We start from the raw sequence: 15,057 nt of genomic DNA, 5'->3' as shown, positions 1-15,057 counted from the left end.
AGATGCTCCAAAGTCTCAATGTATGGAAGATTCTCTACAATTATCAAATAAGACTAATTAAAAAATTAAATGTTTGTGTTTTCCATATATGGCAGAAAAACACAGAGCTGGAAGCCTTGAGAAAAGAGTATGCAGTTACATTGGAAGTCAGTGGAAATTGTTTATAAGACTTTGCATGTAAGTTATTCCAGTTATTCTTTTTTAGGAATCCTCCATTTAATTATCACTAACTAACTGCAAATTTTAAAGATAAAAGTTAGGGAAGCAAACTTAAAATAAAGCAAAGGATGATGAAAGCAGCTACCAAGCATTGGTTACCTCTGATGAAATGACCTCATTAAAAACAAACAAAAAAACTGTTACTAAGATGAAGCATACATAAATCACTGCTCCATGGTAGCATCACCATGTGATAATCAAGAAAATTCCCTTTTCCTGTTGCACTTTTCCAGCCTTCCAGAAGAATGAGTCAGAAAATGTTCCGGGTATAGTCATACATGTGGGAGATCTTTTAATATTGACTTTTAATCCCAGTGAGAGAGTTATTCCTTCTTGTCCTTACTTTTCTCATATTTTTTATTTTGAATACTGATTTATAAAGGGTCAAAATATAAGTTGTTTTATATTTTGCTTATACTGAAAATTATAATGCTTATACAAATAAAATCTTTGAATGCTTTTATAGGGATGGGGTCTCCCAGCAGAATGGCGCAAGGCATGGCACTGAAAAGTTAACAAGACAAAAACAGCTGCTCTAAAGCTGCACTCTGTGTTAATCAAACCATCTCCCGAATAGCAGGAAGGCTTATATCAAACACCTTAATTTGCCCCCAAGGCCCTGTTTTTACCTTGATTTAACAATTCCCAATGATAGCAATCTGTTGTCCTCATCCCACACAAGGCCTCAAGCTTGGGGTTCTGCTGCTCATACCAGCTTGCCTTCAGTAGCCCCTCAAGGAGAAAGGCTCCCCAGGAAGGAGATAGAGCTTTATTTTTATCCCAGTTAAAGTCCCTGTCCAATCCATTAACAGCTTCGATAACCTTGGTCCAGGGCATTTCCTGCAGAAGCTATAACCAGCTGGGGTTAATGAACTCTCCCTACCATTAATTCCTGGGAGAGGCCATTGGCCTGAATTGTTACTTAATTACTCTTCTGTGTACAGCTTCATAAAGCAATGAAATGCCTTCTTTCAGGAAGAAGGGAGATGGTAATGGGGGTCATCAGAGGCCATTAATTTTACAAATAGTTTATTGGAAACGACAGTATGTTCAGAAGTCACTCTGGCTCACAAATCAACTCAATGTGGTCCTTCCTAAGTAGAGATCCAAAACTTCACAAGCTTCCGTGACTCGCATACACAAAAAGTCACAAACGGTACAGAATCTTATCAAAGGAACATACCTTCAGGCACGTAGAAATATATGCTTTAGATTCTGCAACTGATCATACCTTCCCCTCCAGCTCCTGTTCCTAAAGTTGGCAGGAAAGACTCACTCAAGTCAGTTTGAGATATCATAAAATTTTCCAATTTAAAAATCTCTTTCAGGTAATTTCTCAGTCTTTTAAGGAGATTCTCCCTCTCCAGTGTGCTGCTCTTTCCTAAGATGGTGGCAGGTACAAGGAAAAGCTACGTACCCAGGAAGCATCACAGGAAAGGGTTTGGGTTTTCATGCCTCCCCTGCCTGCTCCTAGATCTGCTGGACTCTGTGTCCACCTCAGCACAACTGGAGGGCTTCTCTTGTCCACCCAGCCTCTTACCACGTATACAGACCACTTCCGGGTCTGAGAATGCTCAGCCGCTTTTTCTGCACCACCCTAGTTGTACTTGCAACAACCTCCCCACCATACACAAAACGCATATACACACTGCATTCGCTCTTACCTCCTTCACCTGTTTCTGTTTTCTCACGGCAGTGTTCCCAAGCAAAACAGCCTCACTGCCCAATGTGCTGGAAGCCAGTACTATGACGTGAGGTTTTTGAGGTTAAAAAAAAAGGTTTTTACTGTAGGTCTACCAACAAGGAGACAGGAATCCAACTAAAATCTGTCTACCTGCGCTGGCTTTCAGGCAGTACTTTTACTAGAAAAGGTTTAGGAAGTGGATTCTGAAATTAGCAAATGACTGGCAGAAGAAAAGGGGAGGTCTGAAAAGTCCTCGGGCATGCACAATTATCTCTTCATGCCTCCTTATGGGTCCCATGTGCAAATTTAGAGGAAATTAGTATGAAACACGCAGTGGAAACTCAAGCTGTGACATTAGTAAGCTTGTTCTGCACAGACTCCAGTTGGCCTTATTGGTTCCAACCAATTTCAGCTAGGTTTTTTGTTTTAAAACCTCTCAAATAGAGGGAGTTTCAGCATTTCTGCAAGTTGTTCATTTTCTTATCTGCTATTCTGCAAGCTCAAGAATTTCTGTTAGTCACTGGTTTCTTTAACTCTTTGGGGTATGGTTTCAGCAGTCTCCTCTTTTATCGTATCAAGTAAAACTAATTTTATTTATTTTATTGTGTTACCAGTCCCCCCTACACACATGCACGCACATACACACACACACATACACACACACACACATCTTAGAATATAAACTTCATGAGGTCAATGGCTTTTGGCTGCTTTGTCCACTCTTTCTCTCCAGTGCTTAGAACAGAGCCTAGAAGACACACATTGTGCTCATTCAGTGTTTCACTGTTTGTTGAATGAATGAGTAGTTAGTTGGCTATATGTTGAAATTAGACTGCTGGCCAAAGGACCTAGACTTTCCATTTTAGTCACACTGGGGCAGGAAGAGAGCTTTATCTGCCAGAGAAATAAAAGATAGAGGCTGCTCCTCAAACTACCCAGAAATCAAATCTGTTGAACCTACTGCTACTTAGGGCAGACTTGGCCATGAAATCCATACACTTATCTAGGCTCTAGACTCTACACAAATGATGAGAAACCATTGCCACCCACCCCACTATGACATGTTGCCCCACCCATCCTATGTCAAAAGAAGAGTCATGACCTCTCAGAATGTTCTGAGATTCTACTGGATAGTTCCAGTGGAGAAAGATTAGACTCCTCAGAAGCTAATTGACTAGGGAAGGATCAGGGAGACAAGATACACCAAAAGGGAGAGGTAGAGTTTATAGAAGAAATAAAGGGGAAAAAAAGAAACTAAGTGGAAGAGAGAGCCAAATGATTTACATGTACTTGGTTTTCTGAGCCCGCTTTAATACTAAAGATCTTAATATCTGGAATTTCTGGCATACACCAAGATAGAGAGCAAAGATTATTTTTCAGGGCAGTTGTAAACCTACATCCATGCCTATGGTGCTTTATGGAAAGCAACTGGCCTAGAGCAAAAAGAGACTTAAGTATTGATTACCTCTATTTCTTTATATTGTCTTGTATAAACTTCCACAGGGTTTTATGTTGATAAACCATCTCTGACTATGTCTACTAATAGGATGTATATTCCAGCATTATCTCTGTATCCTGACTGTATCTTTACTAGGGTATAATCAGATCATGGGCAGAAGAATCAAAGGGCTGAGTTTTGTCATGGTTAAAATGTGGGGATTCGAGGGAGAAAACAAGTTAACTTAATTTGGTTTCTACATTTTGGGAATCTTCCCCAGTTACTCTGTTCTTGACAAATGCAGCCATTTTTCCAATTCATTAGATACATCTCTGTTGGCATTTTAGGGAATCTACAATGGAAGGACACAAGAAAGATCAACTGGATTAAGTAGTCATGATTATGCAAAGCCACATCCAGAGACCAAGGTGTAAAGCAGGTTTGCTATTGACCCCTTCCCTCATCTTCCAGCCTTCTTCTCACCTTCTACTCCTGTTATGCACCCACCTCCACACCCAACCCCAAGCATGCCATACCCTCCTGAAGTAATTACTATAAATCCCCCATCCAAGCAAGCCCTTCCAAGATAGGACTTAACTTTCCAATATTATCCTTCATTCCTATCTAAAACAAAAGCCCTGGTGCCTCACTACACTAGTTGTGGTTAATCAATTCAAACACAAACCAATGAATTAATTTACACTAGAAGAAAAAGAAAAATATATCAAGAGCCTCCCATGTACCCTTTCTAAAATACTCTAGAGTTACCATTATTTCATTTGAATTTACTTCAAAAAAGATGTTTGCATTTTTGAAAGCTATGCCTAGAGCCTATGTGTGTGTGTGCTTAATGGAATGACTCTCATGGTAAAAATTTCAAACTTTGTAGCAGATAAGTGAGGGAGAGGTGTTGAGCTGGGAGGAGGAAGGGAAAGAATGAAGCCCTATTATGCTGGTGGAAACCCCTTGTGGCTATGCAGAATGCCAGCCCCAATCAGAAGTGATGTGCCAGGTGCTGAGATAAAAGTATTCAATAGATGTGTATTGTATGAGCGGGTTTTGTGAATAGTTTATCTAAGAAAAGATTTCCAAGAGAAACATTTCTCTTCAATGCTAGGGGCTATCTAAGGAAGCAAAGCTTCTCATGAAACCAGAGTGGAGGTGCACTATTAGATTGAGCACTTTGGAGGAGAAAGCCTGGGAAAGACCCTTGCTGACTGAGCTGAGAATTATCGAAACAGTTGTAGAGCATGATCAAGAAATGTAATTTTTCAAGAATGAAAATGGTATGCCCCCAGAGAGAGCAAGGTTAATAAACTAGATGTCTTCTAAATATCCTTTTTGGCCCAATGATTATTGATCTTCAGATAACTGGCCCTTGTTCATTTTGGGGGCTGAGTCTAGAGGTCGGAGAAAATGGAAATCTTTAGATTGGCTCAGTCAAAAAGAAACATTATCAGTTTGAACACGGACCTTGAAAGGGATATGCAGAGAATGGATGAAGCAAATCAGAAACTTCTTCTCAAAATCCAAGAGAGAGAAGATAAGATTCAGAGGTGAGTATTAAGGTTTCATGAGGGAAGGTCCCAATCCAAAGAAGGGGTGGAGGATCAAAACCAAAACTGAATTTTCCTGCTTGTTCTAGAGACCTCTATCTTGTGTGTCAGGAAGTTACTTCTTCATTCTTTGACATTTCTCTTGAACACTGAAGCACAGCAAGTTTCAAATAGATTCCTACAAGATGGAGTTGAGAGAACATTGGGGTATTTGGCTTAGGAATCAGGCAGGTCTTCCTTTTTATAATACTGAAGTGATCATGATCCTGTGGATTCAGTAAGGAAGAGTTTTCAGCTTGAGATTCATGTACATTGTCCTTAAAGTTCCCGTATATCAGACATCTGTGTTTTATCAGTTCTGAGACTGCCAAGCATGGGTCTTCATGGCATATGCTTGTGTTGTCCAGGCTGGAAAGTGAGATCATTCAGACGGGGGACCTGGTGGAAGATGAAGAGTGGGAGAAGGAGAACCGCACCACGATGGAAAGGGAAAGAGCCTTGCAGGAGCTGGAGGAAGAAACAGCCAGACTTGTAAGCAAGAAGTTAGGAAGAGCCGTTTAATAGGTTGCATTCCTCATTCCATCCTTCATCAATTATCAGATAAGTTTATCTCTCCTTTTTATACATGAAGAGTAGCCACCTCAAAAGTCATGTCAGAATTTGTCCATGCATGGAAGGGGATGTGTTTGGCTTCTTGGGCAATGTTTAATAATTGGGAAGCCCTACAGATGGGCATCTATATCCCTGTATTTTACCTGTTGTTTGATTTCAATATACACATGACATTATGCAAATAAGGTCAAGTTACTGAAGGAAAATATAGCTGGGGTGAAATGGACAGCAATCAACTGAATGAGAACAGGTGGAGTACAGAGGCAGACTTACACTGTTATTTCTCTCTCACAGGAAAGGAAGAATAAGACATTGGTTCACAGTATAACAGAACTTCAACAAAAGGTGAGGTGGGGTTCTTGTGTTCTCCAGTGCCCCCACAACAGCCCCACTCATCAAAGAGGCAAGGTTGGGGGGAAGTGATCATAGAGGAACCCGTAAGTCAGAGAGGCCTGTATGGGGAGTGCATACTACTCTCTAATCCACTCTCCTGAGGCCAAGGTTCATGACCTAAATGTTATGGATTTTCTCTGTAAGCATGAGGGGAAAGGAATGGATGGAATATTTAGTAATCTCATGGGTTCTTCATTCTATCGCCAGAAAATGGGTTCCAGCAGATACTCTGTTGAAGTCATTGACTGGAACCTTTGTGGTGAGAGGTTAATTTTACTTTTGAAAGAGAACTTTCAAACAACAACAACAATAATTAACTTAATCCCCAAGGATTTCCTTTTTCTTACCTAGCCATTTCCAATACCTCAATACCTCCTCAGAATACAGTGGGCTTCCAATGACTACCCTACTCTCTGACCATGAGTAGAGAGTAGCCCTCTACTGTAGAGGGCTGTATCCCTGAGTAACCCAGTATGAATTACGGGTTAAGGAAAGTACTCCTGCCTTGAGTGGACTCTAGCATCAGTGGCCAAGACTAGTGAGAAGAAGATGGAGGTAGAACAAAGATGTTTTCCATAGGTCACCAAATATCTACCAAAGGACTATGTCCTGGAAAGTTTTATCAAGGCCATAGTTACTAATCTCCACACACCAGAGAAAGTCTTTGCCTTCTACACCTTTTAATTTAGTACATTTTTTTATTTGAAACTATAGCTTACAAGGAAATCACAAAAGATAACCAAGTGTGAACAAAGCAGTCCAGATGGAGCCCTAGAAGAGACAAAGGTAAATGAAAAAGCAATCCTAAATGTGGTCGGGCTATGTAACCAGGAAATAAGCTGTTAAGTTGGAAATCATTGTCAACGTTGTGACAAATTCTTGGTAGTTTTCCCCCATATCAAGCTTAAGCTTGAGCCACTGAGTGCTGAATTCTTCTCTGCCCTTAGTAAGGAATGTCACTCTTAAGTCTTATTTATTGTTCTCTCTTCTGTTAGGAAGAGGAGGGCACAAATGCATATGTAACATGTGGGGGCAGTTAAAGTCCCCAGTTTAAAGCCACAGCACATAATTTGGTGTATGAAGTTGGGTAATTTAATTATTCCCCCTTAGCCTCAGTTTCAAGATTAAATGAAATTGTGTATATAAAATATTCTCTCCTTTAAGTTTTACGTAATTATTTAAAAGTCTTGCTGAGGTGCATGTATGAATTCAGAGAGGAAGAACTAGGATTTGTAAGTCTACTGAGTGCTCGGCAATTTATGTACCCTGTCATGGATTCCAATCTAGAAAAGGATTCAATTAGTCACTCAAGTATTTAATGTGACCACTACCTGCTAAGCACATCATACTCTGCTTGGCATGTCTCTAATTGTGTTCCACAGCTAAGAACCTGAGACCAACCACAACCTATTTGATGAGAGAGAGAGAGAAATTTTTTGTATATATTCAGGGGGTACAAGTGCCATTTTGCTAACATAGACATGTTGCATTGCGGAGACTTTATTTTTCTTCAGAGAAGAACAGATAAAATTTTTTTGACACCTTCTCTAGAATTAAATCTTTGTCCTTGCCTTATCTAACTTCTCTTTACCCTCTAAAGCCTACACTTGGTTGTGTGTATGAAGCCTCTGAAGATTTGGATACATAGAAAATAGAAATAGAAAATGAAAGTATGGAGAATCACTCCCCTATCTTCTGGCCAATTTAGTTTTGATGACCACAAAAATAGGAAGTCCAAAGCCACCAAATAAGCTTGCTTGGCTGTGCTCATTCAGGTAAATTATCTGGAAAGAGAAATCTGGAAGAAATTGGAGCCCAAATTAGGAAGAGCTATAAACACCCCTGACTGCACTTGCCATATGATTCCAGTGGTCAGGACACTGATTTTCTTACAAAATCACTTATTTTTCCCAGAAAATAAGCCCAGTCAGAATTGAGTGGTGACACTTTAAGTCTGGCTGTGCTCACTATGTCAGGTAATAGAGAATAGAGTCTAGTGTTAGTCAGAATAATGGCCATTATTTTGCTGGCTAGCCCTAAAGAGTTCTAGAGTATTGTTTAATCCTTTGAACCACTCTTTGCCCACGTATTTTATTGAATTATCAGGTGATAGCTCTAATTCTGTGAAATGTACAGAATCTCTTTTGCTTCTGTTCCTCTGGCATGCTAGTCATCAGTGCAGCAGCTTTAATGGAGTGTCTAATTCAACCCTTTGTGACTCACACTATTGGCTTGAAACTATATATCCCTTAGCACATTTGGATAACTGGTCCTGGATGTAACTAACTGAAGAGTGAAGCAACTCTCAGAAGAATCTGGGTGTGAAATAATAGCACCTAGGTGAAAGTGGGAACAGCAGAGCCAAAAAGGGAAGGAAGAATGGGCATGTCTGCTCTTCTGCCAAATTATCTCCCAAATGTATCCATTCCTCTCTACCACTTCTGTTACTACTATCCTTTTGCAAGCCACCATAACCCCTTACCTGGACAAAAGGAGTCACCTCTCAACCAGTCTCCCTGCTTCTACTCTCACACCCAAACAATCCTTTTCTTCAGACACAGAAAAGGCTATTCTCTAAAAACATTAATCAGATTGTGTCTTTAGACTTCAAGCCTCTCCTGCCTTCTCACTGCAATTAGAACAAAGAACCGAATCCTTTTAGAAGCCACAAGGCCCTACACAATCTAGCCCCTGTCTACCTTATCCCACCTTGCTTCCTACCTACCAATTTCCCTTACGCTCTGGTCACACAACTCCCTCATACAAGCCAAATCTGTGATAACCTCATAGTCTTGGCCCTTGCCATACCCTTCACAGAGAACATCTTTATTCCAGATCTCCATTTAGCTAGCATTTATCATTTAGGCTTTAGCTCAGGTATCATCACATCAGAGAGGCCTTTGCCAACCACCTACCACCTCCTCTCACACCACCGCTACCATCACTATCTTTAAACATTGTTTTTGTTTCCTTCATAGCACATACCATTATCATGTAGACGTATTTGTTGTCTTCCTACTAGAAGGCCAGCTCTGCAAGGGTGGAGAGCTAGTCCATCCTGTCTACTACTGTATCCTAAGTACTACTCCCTGCCCCCCGACACACACATGCTTCACTCCAGCATAGCAGCTGATGTAGAATGGTCTTTTTCCAAGTATTGAAGGAAATAAAAGGGCGAGCAAGGCATACAGGGAGGGAGAAAGAAGTGAACAAATGCCTTAGAGCCTGATCGACTATATTAAAGGAAAAGGAAGAGTGAAGTTTTTCAAAACTGGTATTGTTTTTCAGAGAAATGGCTAAGTAAGAGTAGGAAGCTCAGAACTGAAGTTTAGGGATGCAGGTAGCATCAGATGAAGACTAAAAGATAAGGAGTATAAAAGAGCAAGTTTAACAAGCAGCTGCAAAGGGTGCTGGGTAGTTTAACTCCTCCATCAGGAGACGTGTGAAGTCGTGGCCCTGAGGCTCCTCATGGCTCGTGAGACCACCTTGGTGACAGCATTCCATTCCTGCACAGCTTTCACCTTGCCAAGTTAGCAGTCTCTTTTGTTTTCTTTAGGTTAAGTTACAACAGCTGGAAGCTTCCTATGCACGCCAAGAGAAGGAGCTGCTCAAGGTAACAGCAGGAACTTCAGTGTGACTTCTCCCCGAAAAGGGAAATGTGATCTTTGGTCAGACAATCTATTTCTCAAATGATTGATTTACATAAAGGTTCCAGATCCAAGACCATGATGGGGCTAGGGAGGGGTAAAAAAAGGAAGATAAACACAATCCCTGAGGTGACCTTCTCTTCAGTGTTTTTTTTACAGAATACACTCAACAGTTTATATCTTGCAAATATTAGTATCTATCTATTCCTCTCCCAGCTGCTCCCAAATTCCACCTTTGACCAATAACTCCCATTTAGCTTATTTACCCTAAACAAAGGAAATCCATTTACCTGTACAGCAAAAAAGAAAACATATTTAGAATAATTAGAAAACCACATTTAGGAGCTGGGACACTGGAGGAAGCAAGTATGCTTGTGTTCTTACAGCAATTTACTGAAATATATTTACAACCAAATTTTGATTTCCCAGGTAATGAAGGAGTATGCTTTTGTGACCCAGCTCTGTGAAGATCAAGCCCTCTACATAAAGGTAGAGCTTCTTGGTAAAGGGCTAGCAAAGGGTTTATTAAGGTACAGGATGAAATAGAACCAGGATTTTCAAAGAATACTGTCCAGGGCAATTTCAACACTTCAAGGTGGCGCTACTGGGAGACTTTAAGGTCATCAGCACCCCACCTCGCTACCAATATCACTCTATTTGTCTTTGTCTCCCTGGGCATTCCTGCCCTGCTCTCCCACTCTCTATGCTGTTAAGTTAATAATTCACACTTCTGCTATTTATAATGTCAATGATGCCCAGAAACCTATCCAGTGGTAAGGAGTAGTGAGAGATCAAGAGTAGTGGTGGGGTGAGGTTTATGAAAGCAGAGAAAGTGGCAGTGGAAATACCAAGCATTCATGGTATCATGTAAAATAACAAGTGCTCATTATGCTTAGAAAAATTAAAAACCTCCTAAGTAGTAACTGGGGCTTCCTTTGTTTCTCTTTGAAGAAGTACCAGGAAACATTGAAGAAAATAGAAGAAGAACTAGAGGCTCGGTTCCTTGAGAGAGAAGTGTGAGCTTTGGCAAAGGAACATCCCAGTTTTGGTAGAAACTCCATCTCAGCCTGAGTCAGAGCAAACAGTTCTCAGACCAGTTTCTATGTGGAATTGAATGAGTTCCGACACCACATATCTTTGCCCTCTGTTAGTGATCTGGTTGATCCCAGTAGATCACACCAACTTAAAACTTCCAGTCATTCTCCCATCCTTCTAAAAAGACCTCAGAAACACATCTCCCTTCATAATTTTATCATATTATCACATTATTATTTGGGTTGACATTAAGAGTATAAACATGTACTTTAAAAAGAGTTGGTGGTCAGTCACCTTGATAAGTAGGCTATTCCTTATATATCACAGAAAGGCCTTTTAATTAATACCATCCTCACTTCCCCCAAATATATGGACACCCAACCATATTGGGTAGGCATGAAACTAATCTCTAGACTCATACCACAGCTACTACATTATATAAATCAGAACTGTACACTGTATTGAACTACAAACATTTAAAATTAGACATTATAAAAGGAAAGCACTTCTCATAATACACTGAGTTTGTCAAGAGTCTAAATGGTGAGAAATTACCAAAAACCTCATCTCCATTTCTTGACCCCCTTTGTAAGTTAAATCTTAACGCAGTCAAGCAATATTTCTATTTATGAAATATTTTTAAATCCTTAGATCAAGAACAAGAGATCAAAACTGCATATAGCTTCTATATAGGCCAAATACAAACTGTGGCCTAGGGGCCAGGGTCCTAGGACTTGTAGGTCCTTGTTTCTAAAGGACACTTTCAAGTCACTCAAGATCCCTGCTGAACATTGGTTTATGGCTTGACTGTTAAGCCAAGATTCTAGAACAGGTTGCCCAGCAGAATTTTCTGTGCTAGTTAGTAGGTAAAACTAACTACATATGGCAATTGAGTACATAAAAGATGTACTCAACTGAGGAAATGAATTTTAACTTTAATTAATTTAAATAGCTATAGGAAGCCAGTAGTTATAATATTGGACAGTACAGATGTAGAATATAAAGCTTTTTTAAAATAACAATGGTGTAGTATGAATATTTTAGTGCACTTTGTTCAATTTCTGTCCTGGCTCTTATCTTCATAGATCAAAACTTGTGAGCATGAACTCTGTGGAAAAAGAGCATACCAGGCAAAATAATGAGGTAAACACTCCACTCTCTCTTCAGCTCCTCACAGTGTCATTGCCTTTCAAAGACATCTCCAGCAAACTCTAAGGCACCAAATGTATACCCAGTCTTGCCATGTGCATTTTCCAAGAGAAGTACCAGCTATAATTACAGAGCATTCCAACCCTAAACAAACAAACTAGACTCTAAGGAACAATCTACTTTCTTCTCATTCAGCCATACAAATAACAGGCTCTTAAAAAACTAGCCAAAGACCTAAGAGAACTCAGAATGAAGGCAAGAAGCAACCTTAATTGAGGGTGTGCTCTATAGAAAGAGGCCAGTATAGGGCACATACACCACCTCTTCCATCTCCTGCAATCACATTACTCTTTCCTGATGATCTCGACATGGTCCCTAATCTCTCTCAACACAGAGCACCCACCATCTATCATCATCTAGTCAGAGTTGGCCTGAGAGTTAAAACATAGAAAGCTATTGCTTCTTATTGCTTCTTTATGACAGTTTCAGTGTCTGTTCCTATTTAACATTATGAACCCACCAGCACACATGTAAAGGTCTGAAGGAAACAGAACAATTTCATGCAGAGAACCAATCCTCTTGGCCTGCTTGATATCTTGTGGCAGCAAGGATAAAAGGTTAAACTTGGGTTGGGTTTTAATTTTGTAATTTATATTGACTTTAGAGTCCAGGTTAACAATCATCAGAAATTACATATAGTCAAGATAAATTCTCAGAAAAGAGAACTAATCACTTCCTTAAAAGCAAATATCAAATATTGGCCATTGTGCTTGGGTCATCCAAATGTTTGGATATATGTTAGGCCATGTCCGTGGTTCTTAGAGTACCGAACAAGTCATTCTGGCCCTGAAGCTTGCATATTCTGCTTAGTAAACAAAATCCTTGAAATTAACTCGACCTAGTTCTGTAGAACCAAGTTTTTGACATCTCCAATGTGTCCTACCATCTCTCCCCACAGCTCATCAAAATATTCCTTCTAACTATGTGTGAGAGGAAAAAAATAAAGTTGTCTACATCAAGCTCATCCGGGTCCCATGATGGTTCAATGACCTAATGTTGTCTGAGTACTTTGGAGACAGGCTGCCTGAGAACTGACTGTTTGGCACGACATGTAATCTTACTCAAACTACAGAACAAAATTTGTAATCCTGAAAGTTTCTTTGTAATTCCAATTCTGTGAGCCTCATTTCCACAGCTCTAATTTTTCTTAGTAGAAAGAGGAATTCTCACTATGTTGTTCAGGCTGGTCTTGAACTCCTGGGCTCAAGGGTTCCTCCCATCTTCGCCTCCCAAGTAGCTAGGACTACAGGCACCCACCACCATGCCTGACTTGCTTTAAAATGTGATCGTAATTCCTCTTTTTATCTCACAAGGAAGGTTAAAGGACAATGAAATAACAGAAAATATTTTGAAACAAGAATGCCACAGAAATACAGGACATAGCCTCATCTTTAGATTTTTTTTTTCTTCAACTTTTAAAGTTCAGGGGTACATGTGCAGGATGTGCAGGTTTGTTACACAGGTAAACGTGTTCCATGGTGGTTTGCTGCAAAGATCATCCAATCACCTAGGTATTAAGTCCAGCAGCTATTAGCTATTCTTCCTGATGCTCTCCCTCCCACTACCTCACCCCCACTGACAAGCTTCAGTGTATGTTGTTCCCCTGCATGTGTCCATGTGTTCTCATCATTCGTCTCCCACTTATAAGTGAGAACATGCAGTGTTTGGGTTTCTGTTCTTGGGTTAGTTGGCTGAGGAAAATGGCTTCCAATACCACCCATGTCCCTGCAATATGTATATGTATCACATATTCTTTATTCAGTCTATCATTGATGGCACTTAGGTTGATTCCATGTCTTTGCTATTGTGAACAGTGCTGCAATGATATTTGTGTGCATGTGTCTCTATGACAGAATGATTTATATTCCTTTGGGTATATACCCAGTATTGACATTGCTGTGTCAAATGGTATTTCTGCCTCTAGGTTTCTGAGGAATTGCCACACTTCTTCCACAATGGTTGAACAAATTTATACTCCCACCAACAGTGTAAAAGCATGCCTTTTTCTCTGCGACCTCACCAGTATCAGTTGTTGTTTGACTTTTAAATAATAGCAATTCTGACTGGCATGAGATGGTATTTCATTGTTGCTTTGATTTGCATTTCTCTAATGATCAGTAATGTCGAACTTTTTTTCGTATGTTTGTTGGCTATATGTATGTCTTCTTTTGAGAAGTGTCTGTTCATGTTCTTTGCCCACTTTTTAATGAGGTTGTTTTTTTCTTGTAAATTTGTTTAAGTTCCTTTTAGACTCTGGGTGTTAGACCTTTGTCTAACATAGTTTTCAAAAATTGTCTCCTATTCTGTAGGTTGTCTGCTCACTCTGATGATAGTTTATTTTCCTGTGCAGAAGCTCTTTAGTTTAACTAGATCCCGCTTGTCAATTTTTGCTTTTGTTGCAATTGCTTTTGGCATTTTCATCATGAAATCTTTGCCCATGCCTATGTCCACAGTATTGCCTAGATTTTCTTCTAGGGTTTTAACAGTTTTGGGTTTTACATTTAAGTCTATAATCCATCTTGAGTTAATTTTTATATATTATGTAAGGAAGCAGTCCAGTTTCAATTTTCTGCATATGGGCTAGCCAGTTTTCCCAGCACCATTTATTGAATAGGGAGTCCTTTCCCCATTGTTTGTTTTTGTCAGATTTGTTGACAATCAGATGGTTGTAGGCAAGCAGTCTTATTTCTGAGTTTTCTATTTTATTTCATTGGTCTATGTGTCTGTTTTTGTACTAGTACCATGCTGTTTTGGTTACTGTAGCCTTGTAGTATAGTTTGAAGTCAGGTAGTGTGATGCCTCTAGCTTTGTTCTTTTTGCTGAGGATTGTCTTGGTTATTGGGGCTCTTTTTTGGTTCCATCTGAATTTTAAAATCATTTTTTTCTAATTCTGTGAAAAATGTCAATGGTAGGTTAATGTGAATAGCATTGAATCTAGAAATTATTGATTCTTTCTATCCAGGAACATGGAATGTTTTTCCATTTGTTTGAGTCCTCTCTGATTTCTTTCAGAGTAGTCTGTAGTTCTCCTTGAAGGAGTCTTTCATTTCCCTTGTTAGCTATATTCCTAGGTATTTTATTTTTTGTAGCAATTGTGAATGGGAGTTCTTTCATCATTTGGCTCTCTGCTTGACTGTTGTTGGTGTATAGGAACGCTGTGACTTCTGCACACTGAGTTTGTAGCCTGAGACTTCGCTGAAGTTGCTGAAGAGGCTTTTGGGCTGAGATGATGGGGTTTTCTAGATACAGGATCATGCCACCTGC

General features: G+C 39.8%; 1 protein-coding gene and 1 long non-coding RNA gene across 13 annotated transcripts in view; one reads left to right on the top strand and one right to left on the bottom strand.

The window, feature by feature from the left end:
- Positions 1 to 2,039, bottom strand: part of LOC105492624 (uncharacterized) — a 243,911-nt gene extending 241,872 nt beyond the window's left edge. For all 4 annotated transcript variants that reach the window (XR_011606165.1, XR_011606164.1, XR_011606166.1 and 1 more), the window contains exons 1-2: positions 1,884 to 2,039; positions 1,403 to 1,471 (exon numbers count right to left, since the gene is read on the bottom strand). This is a non-coding gene — a long non-coding RNA (uncharacterized lncRNA). The remainder of the gene's footprint in view (positions 1 to 1,402; positions 1,472 to 1,883) is intronic.
- Positions 2,040 to 3,015: 976 nt separating this feature from the next.
- Positions 3,016 to 15,057, top strand: part of LOC105492607 (transmembrane and coiled-coil domains 5A) — an 87,384-nt gene continuing 75,342 nt past the window's right edge. For 4 of the 9 annotated variants that reach the window (XM_071067124.1, XM_071067122.1, XM_071067123.1 and 1 more), the window contains exons 1-8: positions 4,746 to 4,897; positions 5,305 to 5,428; positions 5,804 to 5,854; positions 6,617 to 6,688; positions 9,459 to 9,515; positions 9,979 to 10,038; positions 10,501 to 10,565; positions 11,670 to 11,727. In XM_071067124.1, coding sequence (XP_070923225.1) covers positions 4,758 to 4,897; positions 5,305 to 5,428; positions 5,804 to 5,854; positions 6,617 to 6,688; positions 9,459 to 9,515; positions 9,979 to 10,038; positions 10,501 to 10,565; positions 11,670 to 11,727 — 627 coding nt within the window. In that variant the 5' untranslated portion in view covers positions 4,746 to 4,757. Of the gene's footprint in view, positions 3,120 to 3,688; positions 3,781 to 4,458; positions 4,628 to 4,708; positions 4,898 to 5,304; positions 5,429 to 5,803; positions 5,855 to 6,616; positions 6,689 to 9,458; positions 9,516 to 9,978; positions 10,039 to 10,500; positions 10,566 to 11,669; positions 11,728 to 15,057 lie in introns of those variants that run through there. The other 5 variants (XM_024796118.2, XM_024796113.2, XM_011759828.3 and 2 more) reach the window with 5 other exon arrangements.

The sequence above is a fragment of the Macaca nemestrina genome, chromosome 7 (assembly GCF_043159975.1).
Source record: "Macaca nemestrina isolate mMacNem1 chromosome 7, mMacNem.hap1, whole genome shotgun sequence".
Lineage (NCBI taxonomy): Eukaryota > Metazoa > Chordata > Mammalia > Primates > Cercopithecidae > Macaca > Macaca nemestrina.
The sequence above is the reverse complement of the archived record's forward strand: the minus strand, read 5'-3'. Positions and strand labels throughout refer to the sequence as shown.